At 40.7% G+C, this 15,305-nt stretch overlaps 1 protein-coding gene across 1 annotated transcript in view; it reads right to left on the reverse strand.

The window, feature by feature from the left end:
- Positions 1-15,305, reverse strand: part of MRPL3 (mitochondrial ribosomal protein L3) — a 185,831-nt gene that overhangs the window by 56,724 nt on the left and 113,802 nt on the right. The window contains exons 7-9 of the mRNA XM_082258377.1: positions 13,969-14,077; positions 9,391-9,468; positions 7,074-7,151 (exon numbers count right to left, since the gene is read on the reverse strand). Coding sequence (XP_082114503.1) covers positions 7,074-7,151; positions 9,391-9,468; positions 13,969-14,077 — 265 coding nt within the window. The remainder of the gene's footprint in view (positions 1-7,073; positions 7,152-9,390; positions 9,469-13,968; positions 14,078-15,305) is intronic.

Here is a 15,305-nt window from a genome sequence, read left to right on the forward strand (position 1 = left end):
CATGATCCTCTTCGTCCGAAGAACTAACTAATGCTGACAAAAATAACAGCTAAGTAAAGGTAGAGAGAAAACTCAAACAAAATATTAAAAAGAAGAAAGAGTCTGGGACAAAAAGTCCCAGCACAGAGAGAGCCAGCCACTCCTGACAAGCTAGACATTAAAACTGAGATATGGTTGCAGGAAGTAGGAGGGTATTGACTGAGGGGACCACCCCTTGAGGGTGGGATATGTTAAAGCTTTATTGTTAACATATTCTGTTGCCTAGCTACTCCTTCGGAGCAAAGTCTAATACCCCATATGTGACGAATATGAAGAGGCGGCGACTGTCGGAGGACGTAAGAGAAAAGGGCAATTTTTGGGGTATTTTGCTGGCATTATTAACCAATTAAGGACCAAGCCTATTTCTGACACTTGTTGTTTACAGGTTAAAAAAATCAGTATTTTTTGCTAGAAAATTACTTAGAACCCCCAAACATTATATATATATATTTTTTAGCAGAGACCCTAGAGCAGTGGTTCTCAACCAGGGTTCCGTGGAACCCTAGGGTTCCTCCAGAGTTTCCTGGGGGTTCTCTGAGAAATGAGTAATTTCTGCCTCTCAGAGAAGTACTCACTGACACCATTGATCTTTTTATCTATCTGGAAAAACGTATTTCTTCCCAATGTCCACAAGGGTAAGGAGCATTCATCCCACTGGCAATCACACTAATGTATCATGAGTTGAAAATATAGTCATTTTTAGTAGGAGCTCCCTGAGACCTGAAAATTATTTCAAGGGTTCCTCTGTGTGGAAAAGGTTGAGAAAGGCTGCCCCAGAGAATAAAATGGAGATGGTTGCAATACTTTGTCACACAGTATCTGCGCAGCTGTATTACAAGAGCAATTTTTTGGGGAAAAATACACTTTTTTGAATTAAAAAATAAGAAAACAGTATAGTTAGTCCAATTTTTATATATAAAGTTAAGCCCAGTAAATTGATACCCAACATGTCATGCTTTAAAATTGCGCATGGTCGTGGAATGGCGACAAACTTTGGTATTTAAAAATCTCCATAGACGACATTTTAAAAATTTCTACAGGTTACCAGTTTAGAGTTACAGAGGAGGTCTAGTGCTAGAATTGTTGCTCTCGCGCTAACGATTGTGGCGATACTTCACATGTGTGGTTTAAACACAGTTTACATATGCGGGTGTGACTTACATTTACATTTTTTTTCTTATTTATTTTACTTTTTATTTTTACACTGTCCCTTTAAAAAAAAAAAAAAATGTTGATCACTTTTATTCCTATTACAAGGAATGTAAACATCCCTTTTAATAGAAATAAGGTCCTCTTTAATGTGAGATCTGGGGTCAAACAGACCTCAGATCTGACATTTACACTTAAAAGCAAAAAAAAAAAAAACAACCGGGAAGCAGCGGGAGAGGGCACCTCTCCCGCCACCCATAAAAGGTTAACCGCAGCGAATCCGCTGCTGGGACCACTTCTATGTTAAAGCGGACCGCCGTTTAAAAATATACCAAGGTTATGGCAGTTACCTGCTGCTATACCCCGGGTATTTAACATAGTAGTGGGCGGTCCGGAAAGTGGTTAATACGTTTCAAAACAGAAAGGGAAACCTTTTTTTCAAATTTCCCGGTCTTTTTTTTTTTTTTTTAGTTTATTTAGTAAAGAAAACAAAAAAACAAAAACCAAACAGTAGAAATATAAGACCACCAAAAGAAAGCTCTATCTGTTTAAAATAACTGATAACAAATGCATTTCGGTACAGTGCTGCATACTGAGTAATTGTCAAAGTATCCCAGCGGCGCTGAAAACTAACCACTTCAGTGTACGTATGGTTCACCACCATTGAATTTTGTTTAAGTACAACTATAAGCTACTGTAGGGAAGTCTAAACAAGTGGGCTATCTCACATGCTCCCCCTTCTAGACACTGCAGCTCACAGTGGGAAGGTTTCAGCAACGGTGGCAGTGCTGCCAATCCAGAAAACAGTGGGCAGGACATGGTGTGACCAAGTGCTGAATAACAAGTTACAGGTTTATGAATAAACCGTAACAATGCTGACTGCTACATCCTCTACAATTATTTTTTCACCCCACTGTAGTGAAAGCCGGTACAGCCTACATGAGAGTGGCAATTCCCCTCTGAATTCAGCAGCCAGTACAGCACTGTTGCTGCACCCTCGCAAGAAGTTGCATTAAGTAGACTTCACTGGCAGGATCAACAGGTAAGTGTGGGATGTTTCAGAGGAACACTGCAGGGGAAAAACGAAGTAACAAATAACAATAACTTAAAGCAGTAGTAAAGTCAGTAAAAAAAAAATGTAAAAGAATCCCTGCAAGTTAATGGCATAATGTGCTAATATGCATCGAGTAGTCAAAGCCACAGCACAGAGCTCTGGATTGACGGCACACTTGAGAGTGCTGTCCATTCAGAGTGCATGCGCCGGCTGAAAAACATGCAAATATCTCTTAAATGTTGCACGTTTGGGAGATATTAATTTTATCTACAGGTGAGCTCAATTATAGGCTTACCTATAGATAAAAGTGACAAAGCAGAGTTTACTACCGCTTTAAACCACTTGCCTATTGGACACTTATATCCCCTTCCTAACCATGCCAATTTTCAGCTTTCAGTGCTCTCACACAAATTGAATGACAATTAGTCATACAACACTGTACCCATATGAAATATTTGTCATTTTTTTTTTCACACAAATAGAGCTTTCTTTTGGTGGTATTTCCCCACTTGCCGACCTGGCCATAGCCGAATGACACCTATAGTGCAGTCTGCTAGTTCTGGGAGGGTGTACTAAGACGTCCTCCTGAACTCGCGCTTCCAGCACGCACCCAGGAATGTCCTTGATCGCCTGGTCCCCAGGCGCATTACAAATTGGGGTAAAGGACCAATGACAGATCGATCATTTGTCAACAAACCAGCGCATGCCTGTTTCAGCTCTCTCCTCGCATGCTGTAGACACCGATCGGTGGGAGGGAGGGACCGTAGCAGTGCCCATCTGTGCCTTATCCATGCCCATCTGTGCCATATTACTGCTAATCCGTGCCCATTTCTGCCTCATCCATGCCACATCAGTTCTCATCCGTGCCCATTCATGCCTCATCCATGCCCCATCAGTGCTTCATCCATGCCCACCCATGAATCATCCATGCCACATTAGTGCTCATCTGTGCCTCATCCATGCCACATCAGTGCTCATCCATGCCACATGATAATGCATACTGAGTAATTGTCAAAATATCCCAGCGGAGCTGAAAACAAAAAAATCCAATGGCGGTGAACCATATGTACACTGAGGTGGTTAAAGTACAACTATAGGCTACTGTAGGGAAGTCTAAACAAGTGGGCTAGCTCACATGCTCCCCCTTCTAGACACTGCCTCTAGACTTTTCTTATTCTGTATTTTAAGATCCACCGATATTGTCACAGAATTGAAAAGTAAAAAGCTACAAGCTACAGGAAAAGTGCAGTAACCAATTGGAATTTATTTTCCTCTGCTCTTACTACAAAAACAGAATGGTTAGTATGGGTTACCACTCTTTAATTGCTCTATTGCACCATTCTCACCCAGACAAGAAAACAGATTCAAATTATTTTAAAACACAGATGTTACTATCCAGTCTTGAGAAATAAAATACATATAACATAGTTACTTTGTTTTTTCTGGCTACATTATCCTCTCTCTTTTTTCAAGTAGGATCAGGTTTCTACACCATATGTATATCCATTTCCCAGAACACAAACAGTAAGCATTTATGAGGTCCTTGAAAAGGCAAAGATACTCCCTTTCAGCAAAACCGCCTGTGAGGAAGGAGATTTGCTGAGCTGAACCTAGTTAAAGCGGACCTTGTACTAAAATGCAAGGTCCGCATTTGTGGCTCCCGCCACCCCCCATTTACAAAACACTGCATTACGGGAAAAAAAAAAAAAAAGCATTTAAAGAAAATGCATTTAAAATACTCTCCTTACTCCAGATTCCTGTCACTGGGTATCACAGAGGGATCCTGGGAAAGCTCAGCATCCCAATTCTTGCAAGAGGACACTACTACACTGTACAGCAGAATGTTCTCGCAGGATTTGGGATCCTTATACAGTATTTCATATCATCTCCCACATTAGCTAGCCTAGGTAAGCCCACCTGAAGCCTGGGGGAAAGGCATGATTCTCTCCCCCCCCAGTATTTTTATTACTGAAATACAGCATTTTGACAGCAAGGGAGGGCAGCACATATGTTTACTTTGAATTTTACTGCAAGGTCATTACAGTGCTACATTACAGTGTATGGCCAACACTTTTCTGGCTATACTTCACTTTTGGGACACAGGAGTGCACTTTTTTCTGCATTACTGTGACCCAGATTCAGCCAATAGCAGGCTAAAGTCTGCTGTCAGCTGACATCACAAAAGCGGTCCAGGCTCTGCAGAGATCCACGTAGATGCCGACTGGCAGCCTCCTCAGCCCCCTCCAACTGCTCCTGCCCCCTCTCAGTGAGTAACTGACAGTCACCGCTCTCTACATAGTGAAGAACTGAGTTACCAGCAGGCATGTGATCACTCTGTTCTCAGTCTAAGACTCGGCAGTGGGACAGCTGCAGCATTATGCTGCAGCCATAAAAGTGAATATGTATGTTTATTTTTTGCCATTCCACATTTCTTCTAAGATGTAAAGAAATGAGTGACCAGCAGCTATGTGATCACTCTGTTCTCAGTCTTAGAGCTGGCAGTGGGACAGCTTTAGTATAATGCTGCAGCTATAAAGGTGAATATGTATGCTTTTTTTGCTATCCCACATTTCTCCTAAAATGTAAATTTTGTTTTTACTTACAGTTCAGGAACTTTATGCACTTATAAGTTCGGGATTTATGCAGTGCTTACAAAATACAAAGAACCATTCACATCAGTCTCTGTCCAAAGAATGTTTCATTCAGTGTACAATCATACACACACCAGGATCAATTTGGTCAGCGGCCAGGCTGAGTTGAGCGTCCCTGGCAGGATGCGAACCTGGATGAATCCTGGAGAGCTGCATGAACCAGAACCGTTGTGCTGGGTACAACCAACAGTAGCCTTCACGTCACTGATATTCCAATTGATAATGATAATTACAATTCTTCCATAATAATGTTTTTTAATTCTTTTAAGTTTTTACAAGTACAAAGAAGATAGAGAGAAACAATCACAGGACATACACAAATATATCTCGTATAACATGGCAGTAAAGTAACCGAAAAAAAGTTGCAGGATTAGGTATCAAACAGCCACCAAAAGGTTTTACAAAGCAATAACCCATATGACATCAATCAAAAATCAACTCTCAAAGTTCCATAAAGTCAGAAGGTGCTGGTCATAAAAGCAAAGGGTGCGCCTGTCACATTCTAGGTATCTGCAACAATGCCCAGGCACGAAGGGGGAGGAAAGAGAGAGTTGGAGCCAGTCAAAGTAAGTGGGGTGGGGGCCACTGTCCAAATACCGCTGGGGAACGTCTAAAGATTTGGGTAATAGAGGGGAGTAGATATCCCCTCAGAGAGCTATGGCACAGGGCCCAGGGTCTGATGCCACTGATATACTGCAGTTTAGTATGTGCAGGTTCGAACTGGCTTTAACCACTTAAGCCCCGGAAGATTTTACCCCCTTCCTGACCAGGGCCTATTTTGCGATTCGGCACTGCGTGACTTTAACGGACAATTGCGCGGTCGTGCGATGCTGTACCTAAACTAATTTGACGTCCTTTTTTTCCCACAAACAGAGCTTTCTTTTGGTGGTATTTGATCACCTGTGCAATTTTTTGATCATGCGCTATAAACAAAAAAAATGTGTCAATTTTGCAAAAATAACAATATTTTTCACATTTTTTTATATGAAATTCCCCCCCAAAAAAATATAAAAAAAATCAAAATTTTTTAAAATTTTTGGCCAATTTGTTTTATGCTACATATGTTTGGTAAAAAAAAAAAAAAAATTTATTTTGATTGTTTTGCGCAAAACTTATCGCGTTTAAAAAAAACAAATAAAATGACAATCTTTCCCTTTGTTAGTAAACGCGTAATGGCGGCGATCTGCGATTTTTTTTGCGGTACTGCGACATTGCGGTGGACAGATCGGACCCTTGACTGACATTTTTGACACTTTTGGGGTTACCAGTGACATTTCTACAGTAATCAGTGCTATACATATGCACTGTTACTGTAAAACTACACTGGTAGTGAAGGGGTTAACATTTTTTTTGAGAGGGAGGGGTGGTCTGTGTCCCTAGGGGCATGATTCTAACTGTGATTGGCTGTGACTTGAGGTGTAGGAACAGTGATCAATGGTCCTACATAGTAGAACCGTATGATCACTGTTTCTACACAGGGGAGAATGACAGGCGGCTTGTTTACATCAGCCGCCTGCCTTTCTCCCTCTCCACCGACGATCGTCGAGTGACCGGCGGACATCGGGTCCACCAGTCACACGCGCGGGGGGGGGGGGGGTCCGTGACCACGCTCGCTCCCTAGACCCTCACAGGCTAGCGACGTACTACTACGTCGCTTTGCCTGTGAGGGGCTGACCGCCGCAGTAAATAGTCGTGCGGCGGTTAAAGGTCTGCTGTGTAGTTAGAAGAAAAGGTGTAATCTGTCCAATAGAATTAGGTTTGCAAAACTGTTCCTCCTTACTATTGGGAGAGAGAAGTATTTTTTTCTATCATGTAGGTTTCAGAAATTTTTCGTAACCACACGCACACCAGGGGTGGGCTTGTCTGCTGCCAGTATGAAGAAATGCATACCTTTGCTGCATTCAATAAGTGCTTTGTAAGTGATTGTTTGTACCGTTTGGATGACATGGGAGCCAGATGGAGAAGGTAAGCTGTTGGATCCTCTCTTTCTATAGTCATTTCACTGATCTTAAATAATGATCCCTGGTTTTACTAGGGCAAACCTATTTATCTACATATGTACATGCCAACAAACATATAACACACCATTACATAATGGGTATGTCTAATGTACAATTTTTCATAATTGGACCACAAATTACAATCTCCTAAATAAAGCCTGGTCAAAATGAAAAACTTACCTTAAGTAAACAGCTGCTGTGCCCAGGAACAGAACCATTCACATAAATGATGTTGTTTGTTGTATTTATTCTCCACACCTGTTATGAATATATAGCATTATTCAATAGAAAGGTAACATATTGAATAATGGCAATGTGCTATGTACAGTAACCCACAAAAAAGACATGCAAAAAGCCGCAGATTCCAGCAGATATGGATTGAGTAGAGCAATTACTAATAACGTTTTTTACCAAGTATAAATACCAAGACTATTAAAAAAAAGTGTGGGAATTAAAAAAAAAAAAACCTACCTACTCACCTAGATGACTGCAACATCGATACAATGCTGCAGCTGTAACCCCCAGAAGGCAAATGAATGCTGAGTTCTTGGGTCCACTCTGAGCACAGATCAGTGACTGTTAGTAACTGCTCTGTCCCTCCAGCGACAGACTGAAAGGGGCAGGAGCAGCTGGCTCAGGTTCTCAGCACGCCGCTGGGAGGCTGAGCCAACTGTCAGTCAGACATCTTGGCAGATCCCATTACTATTGTCGGGATCCCGGCAGAGTCCTAACTGGCTTCAGTGATGTCAGCCAACAGCAGACTTTAGCCTGCTGTTGGCTGAATCTGGGTCACAGGAGTGCAGATATAAATGCACGCTTGTGACTCACGGGAAAAAATGGCCAAAACAGCTTTGGTCAAACTTCTCCTTTAGCTACCAGAGGCCCAGTCACAGTTTCTAGGTATATCCTCTAGCTTGAGGTTCATGGAACATTCCTTAGATATTTACTGAAGATACCACATAACTTACAATATATATGGAGTTGAAAAAAATATAAGCAAATAATAAAAACAACTAAATTCTCTATTTAATCGGTTTGGTGGTCTAGCATCACGATTACAAGACCAAATAACTTCCATTTTAATAAGTGTAGTCTTATTGTCTTTATCCTCGGCTATAAAAAAAAATTTTCATTACCAAATTTTGCAACATTTGTAAAATAAATTATCCAAAGTATGCAACAAAACCAAAATTCAGTTGTGTATTTCTCAAATAGTTTAAAAAAAAAAAAAAACAAAAAAAAAATGATTTTCAGACATTTAATTTCCGGTTCACACTAGTGCGGCTGCGGCGATCGCATGTAATGTCGGAGCGCACTGCTCCTTCATTACATGCGATCGGCTGTGCGGTGCGAGTTTAGCCATACACTTTGTATGGCTAAATTCGCACCGCAGCAAAGACGCACAGGACCCTTTTTTGCAGCCGCATCAGGATCGGATCGCACAGCGGTTCACACTTGTGCGATCCGATCCTGTGCGAACTGTAAGATCGCACTGCGATATGCGATCAAACTGGGGGGTGTCGTTAAGATTTCATTGACACCCCCAGCGTATCGCATATGGCAGTGTGAACTGCCAGGGGTGCGTTTGCGAAGCGGGAACAGGCCGTGAATTCGCAGCCTTCCCGCATCGCATAAGTGTGAACCGGCACTGAAAAAGTAATTGAAACAAAGCTTGGATAGAAATCCAGGAATTCAATGAATGTTTAGAAAATGAGTAGGATAGGAAGCAGTTACTTATAATTGTAATATTATGGGATTCATTAGATTGACCCAAACATATATAAAACAAAATAAAGTCACATAATGGGGAACTAGAAGGTAAAAGTAAATACATAAGAAGTCATTAAATATTTAAATATTTTGACGTTTAAGTTGCTGTGTGAATCCCAATTTGGCAAATTTTTTGTGACTTTATTGCAAAGTTTCTTATTTAGCGATCTTAACCATAAACAGCACTTTCTGTCACAGGATGACAACAATAAGCTTTTGCCTTTCAATTAGCAGCAGCGTTGTCTGCTTGCTGTCTGCACTTCAGCAGGCTGTTGGACTGCCTATCAGATCTATCCGATTGCCAGCCTAATGGCTAATTGAAAGAAGCACATAATGCCAGCCATCTACTTATCAGAATTATATACAAATGTTAGAATTCCTGCAGCAACCATCATGGCCTACCCATAATAATAACCCCCATATTGGGACATATAACTGATAAACTAGTGTTTATGCACTGATCCACAGGAACCAAATTTCAGATTCCTGTAGAATAGTTAGATTGCTGAAGGAGTATGACTTGTAGGTCATTGTTTGTTTGTATCAGGCAAGTTCAATTCGGTAGAGACAAGATTTTGCCAAAACCTGTTAATAACCTAAAGTTCAAAATAATATAATAAATTCTTCTGCTCATGATAGGTAATAATGAACAGAATAACTTATTGATAGCTGCAAGATGCGGTTCTCTAGAAAAAAAAAGTGTTCAAAAATAAATTAACCAACACACCTTAAGAGCGTAAGCTGTCCTGTAGAAGTTCCCCAAAGGTCCGGGCATTTTTGTTCCTGGAAACACTCGCGATGGTCCCTATTTCAAGACAATAATATATATTCTTCTTAAGTCTTAGTAAAGAATTAACTACAATACAGTTTTGTAATCTTTTAATTTTTTTCAGAAAGAGACGTTAAGGAAAAAGTAAGTACTTTTTTTTTTTCTTGTTGTGAACCAAACTAAGTTATGTGCAATCCTTTGCCCCCATTGCTCCCCTATCTCTGGTGTGAATGGGATGAAGATTTTTAAACACAGCATGGAGGATTGGTAGATTGAAGGTGAAGGTGGGGGATCTTTTAGTGCCACTGACCACTAATGATGGTGGGATTGTTTTTTTCTATTCAGCACTGCTACTTCAACCACTTCCATACAGGGCCAATTCTGGCATTCCTCTCCTACATGTAAAAATTATCTTTTTATTTTCTTTATAGAAAATTACTCAGAACCCCCAAAGATTATATATGTATTTTTAGTAGAGACCCTAGGGAATAAAATGGATGTTGTTGCAATTTTTTACATCGCATGGTATTTGTGCAGCAATATTTCAAATTTTTTTTTTGAAAAAAAAAAAAAAAAGAAAAAAAAAAAAAAAAAACACAAAAAAACTGAATCTTTACCCCCAATTTTTTTGCATAACGTGAAAGATGTAACACCAAGTAATTTAATACTCAAACATGTCATGCTTTAAAATTGCGCACACATCGATACTTAAAAATCTCAGACTACATTTTAAACATTTTTACATGTTAACAGTTTAGAGTTACAGAGGAGCTCTAGTGCTAGAATTATTGCTCTTGCTGTATTGTTCACTGCGATACCTCACATGTGTGGTTCGAATGCCGTTTACATATGGGGGCGCAACCTGGGTGTGAGCATGAGGGGATAGGGGCGCTTTAAAAAGCTTTTTTTTTTATTATTATTATATTTTTATTTACTTATTTTTACACTTTCCCTTGTAAAAGGAATAGGGCATGACAGGTCCTCTTTACAGTCACCCAGATCTCTCCTCTATGCTGAAAAAAACTGAGATTAAAAAAAAAAAAAAAAAAAGTCAATCTCAGTGTTTACATCTGCTGGCGCCGAAAGTGGCGTTGCTACTGGCCTCAGAGTAAACCGCTGCCGATGGATTCATTCCCTGGCCCCCGAATGCACCGGCAAGCCGGGAGAAGCACCGGAGGGCAGGTACATCCCCCTCCTCCCGCCCCTAAGCTGCTATGATTGCTTTTACTTTGCAGAGAATCGCTAGCTAAAAAAAAAAAAAAAAAAAAGATATCTGAGTGATCAGGCATCATTTAGATATCTCCACTCGAAGTCCAGGACATCATATGATGTCCTACAGGTGGGAAGTGGTTAACAGGACTACATACATACATACATGTGTCATAGAACACTGTACACAAATTAAATTTATATAATTTTTTTTCACATTTCTTTCCTTTTGGTGGTACTTGCTTTTCACTGTTTTTTTTATTTTTATTACGTAAAAATACAGAACAGAAAATATATCCAATAAAATCTAATTTCTTCATAAATTTAGGCCAAAATGTATTCTTCTACATGTCTTTGGTAAAAGCCAAACTACGCTTTTGGGGACACTAGTATAGTTCTGACCATATTCAAGATACTGATCAGTAAAGACACTACACTAGTAATGGCAGTAATCAGCGACATATAGTGTGACTGTTCTAGTGTGGTGGGCAATCTGGCGCTGGAAGGGTCACAAACTGACACAGGCGTCGCTAGTAACAGTAACACAGTGATTAGTGAGAATACTGTAAACTTTACTAATGACACTGGCTGGGAAGGGGCTAATATAAAGGGGCAATAAAGGGGTTAATTGTGTGCTGCTTTTACTACCAGATCTGGCTGCTTTTTTGCCCTGAACTGAAGATTTAGGCTTCTTTCACACGGCCGCTCCGTGTGAAAGGTCCGCTGCGGGACTTTTTTTTTCCACGGAGTGGATGACATTTCTGTCATCCGCTCTGTGTGCCCGCATATCATCCCATCCGTTTGCGGATGATATGCGGACATAATGTAAGTATATGGCACTGCGGATGTCAGCGGATGACACCGCTGACATCCGATTTTCCTTCCTTTCCGTTTTTTACACGGAAGAAAAAATAGGGTTCTGTTCCATTCCAAAAAACGGAACAGAACTGAAAGGAGGAAAATCGGATGTCAGCGGATGGTATTCCGCTGACATCCGCAGTGCCATTCACTTACATTATGTCCGCCAATCATCCGCAAAAAAATAGGATGATTTGCGGACACACGGAGCGGCTGTGTGAAAGGACCCTTAATTTCAGGAAAAAAAAAAAAAAAACTGATCCCTGTCTGTTTACAGAGTTTTGTGTGTTTGTCAACACAGAAGTCTGTGCTGTGATTGGCCACAGCCAACTAGCAGGCCATAAATCATTGGCTGAAATTTGCTGACAAACTTATGCAGTGTCCAATCAAAGCATGGGTCAGCAGGGGGCGTGTGCATGCGACCACCAAACCAGGCTCTATGGGTACGTTGGTGGCCAATCAGCACTGTCCAGAGAGATGGTCGGGGGTCCTGGAGCATCATAGGTCAGTCAGAGAAGAATGGAAACTGCTCCTACAAGCTTTAACCAGACACTGATGGAAGGCATAAGATTGCTATAAAAACGGATATGAAATATCAGTTTTGAATGAACTTAAAGTGGTAGTAAACTCTGTTACACCACTTATAACTACAGGTAAGCCTATAATAAGGTTTACCTGTAGGTACTGTGGATATATCTTTAACTTGCGGTTATGACAGGGATCCTCAAACTACAGCCCTCCAGCTGTTGCGGAACTACACATCCCATGAGCCATTAAAAAAACTGACATTTACAGGCATGACCAGGCATGATGGGAATTGTAGATCCTAATCAACTGGAGGGCCATAGTTTGAAGACCTCTGGTTTAGGAGATATTCAGAGTGCATGCAGCCGGTGAAGTCATTGCGCCCCTGGCCACTCATGTAGCCGGGGGCCACTAACCCGGAAGGAAGATCGGGGGAAGATGTCAGCCCTCTCAGCGATGACAGCACGACGCTGGAGGGCTTTGTTCTAAAGTAAGTTTCTCATAATGTGCTAGTTTGCGATGTACCCGCTCCTTCTTAAAATACTCTGTTCCCTTGGCCTCCAAGATTTTGCTCTATCTTGGTTCTCCTCCTATCACTGTGCTCCTTCAGTGTTACCTACAACTCTATCTCTTGCCCCTTTCTATGGGGGTTCCCCAAGGCTCTGTTCTTGGACACCTTTTCTTCTCTATCTACACGGCCTCCCTTGGTCACTTGATAACCCCCCATGGCTTCCAATACCATCTATACACCGATGACACTCAAATCTATGTCTACTCCTCGCCTCACTCCTTCAGTCTCCTCTCGCATTACTAACTTACTTACTGACATATCAGCATGGATGTTGCACCACTTTCTCAAACAAAATCGCTCTAAAACTGAGCTGGTAAAAATCCCCCTGCCCATGCCCCCACCATGACTTTTCCATCAAAATTAGTAATGCAACCATCAATCCCTCCCCTCATGCCAGGGTACTAGGTGTAATCCTGCACTATGACCTGTCCTTTCAGCCCCAAATTCAATAGTTGTCAAAAGCTTGTAGACTTCACCTCCGTAACCTCTCTAAAACTCGCCCCTTTTTAACAACTGAAACCACCAAGCTACTCATTCACTCCCTTGTTATCTCACGCCTTGACTATTGCAACTCCCTTCTCATAGGCCTACCTCTCCATAGGCTATCCCCTCTTCAGTCTTTCATGAATGCTACTACCAGGCAACCCCTCTCTGCCAATCCTTACACTGACTCCTGATTGCCCAGCGAATTAAATTCAAAATACTAACTACAACATACAAAGCCATTAACAACTCTGCCCCGAGCTACATCACAAATCTTGTCTCCAAACATCACCCACACCGTCCTCTCCGCTCTTCTAAAGACCTCCTACTCTCAAGCTCCCTTGTCTCCTCCTCCCATGCTCATCGCCAGGATTTCTCCAGAGCCTCTACCATCCTCTGGAGCACTCTACCTCAACCTGTCTGGCTATTTCCTTCTCTAGCTGCCTTCAGGCGATCCCTGAAAACTCATCTCTTAAGGGAAGCTTATCACTCCTCCAACTAATCTTTTACCTCTTCCATCAGCTCATTCACCACATTTAAAACCTCTTATAACAACTGCCCACCCTATTAGATTGTAAGCTCTTCTGAGCAGGGCGTTCTTAATCCTCTTGTATTTTATTGTATTGTAACCGTATTGTTTCCTTTTTTATATTGTAAACCGCTGCGTAAACTGTTAGCGCTATATAAATCCTGTATTATAATAATAATAATAATAATAATAATAATAATGACATTGCATTGCAGGGAATTTTTTTTTTTTTTTCAATAACTGCAGTTTATCACCGCTTTAACTTTTACAAGCCTAGAGAAAGCACTGCTGAACATTACTGGTATATAATAGAGTTGTACTCCGTATGAAACAAAAAGGATAAAGACATTTTTTTACTTACTCCAGCAGCAATAGCACCAGGCCTACGGTGTGTTTTGGTTTGTCCATGCGATGCTGGTTGTCCACTATATCCCCATCTTTTCATCACTCCTTGAAATCCTTTACCAATCCTGCAATAAAAACAGACACAAAATTAAAAAAACAACGCCCCTCTGCAGTTACAGATTTTAAAATTATTTACCATTTAGATTTAATAGATACTCCAAGCTATCTTTATAGGATACTGATGGCTAGGGTAATGGAAAAAGTAATATATATTACAATACATCACAATAGCCAGTTTGCACAAATACAAAACAGATAAAGTTAAAGGGCCACCTACTTTCATATGGAAAAAAATAGCAAATAAAAAAAAAATAAAAAAAATAGTATAGCATATACAATTGCTAAACTATTCATATTGCAACTGAATCTTATTAAAATTACCTTTAATTTTAAATCTGCAGTGCTGTAATTTTCTCTAAAATGTAATGTAATCTAGCAACCTGGAGGCATTCTGTACACAGATGGTGTACAGAACTCCCCCCAGAAATGTAATTTCCTGCGTGTTTGATTGACTCATTGGTTCTTTAAGAAGTCTGCACTAAGATACAAATGATATTTTAGGCATCTGCAACAAACATTTCATTTTTGGCAAGGCGCCGCCCAAGGGTGAATCACATGTAAAAGGGATTATGACCTTGCAATTTTGTTCATTAGAACCCTCCAAGAGCATCTGCTGATTATTAATGAAAAAGTCGCACATTGTATTATAGCAATTGTAGTAATCTGCAACAAAGTTTGTTAAAATACCAGCAATGTTCATTGATCATCCATAGTGTTTTTTTTCCCCTCAACATAATTGGATTTTTGTCTTACTGTAAAATCCTTTTCTCTGAAGTTCATTGTCAGAGAGAACAATACCAACCCAACTCAAAAAAGAGGGGCGGGTACTGTGTCCGTCAATGAACTTCAGAGAAAAAGCTTTTACGGTAAGACAAAAATCCAATTTTCTATATCGTTCATTGACGGATGCAGTCTCTGTTCTTCATAACAGTAGGGACGTCCCAAAGCAGTGTCATAAAACATGAGGGATGGGAACAGCAGAAAATAATTCTCCAAGGCTAAACCATAGCCAAACAGGCAACATAGAACTCATCAGAACAACCAGATAAGACTCACCTGAAAAACATGAAACACCCTCAAGGGAGACAAAACCCCCCCTTAAACAGCAGCCTGCAAAACTTTGCGGCCAAAAGGAGGCATCTGCAAATGCCAGCACACCCACCTTATAAAACCTCGTGAAGGTATTAACAGATGACCAGGTAGCCTTGCAAACCTGAATCACAGATGCCCGAT

This window comes from Pelophylax lessonae, assembly GCF_965119305.1.
Source record: "Pelophylax lessonae genome assembly, chromosome: 5".
NCBI lineage: Eukaryota > Metazoa > Chordata > Amphibia > Anura > Ranidae > Pelophylax > Pelophylax lessonae.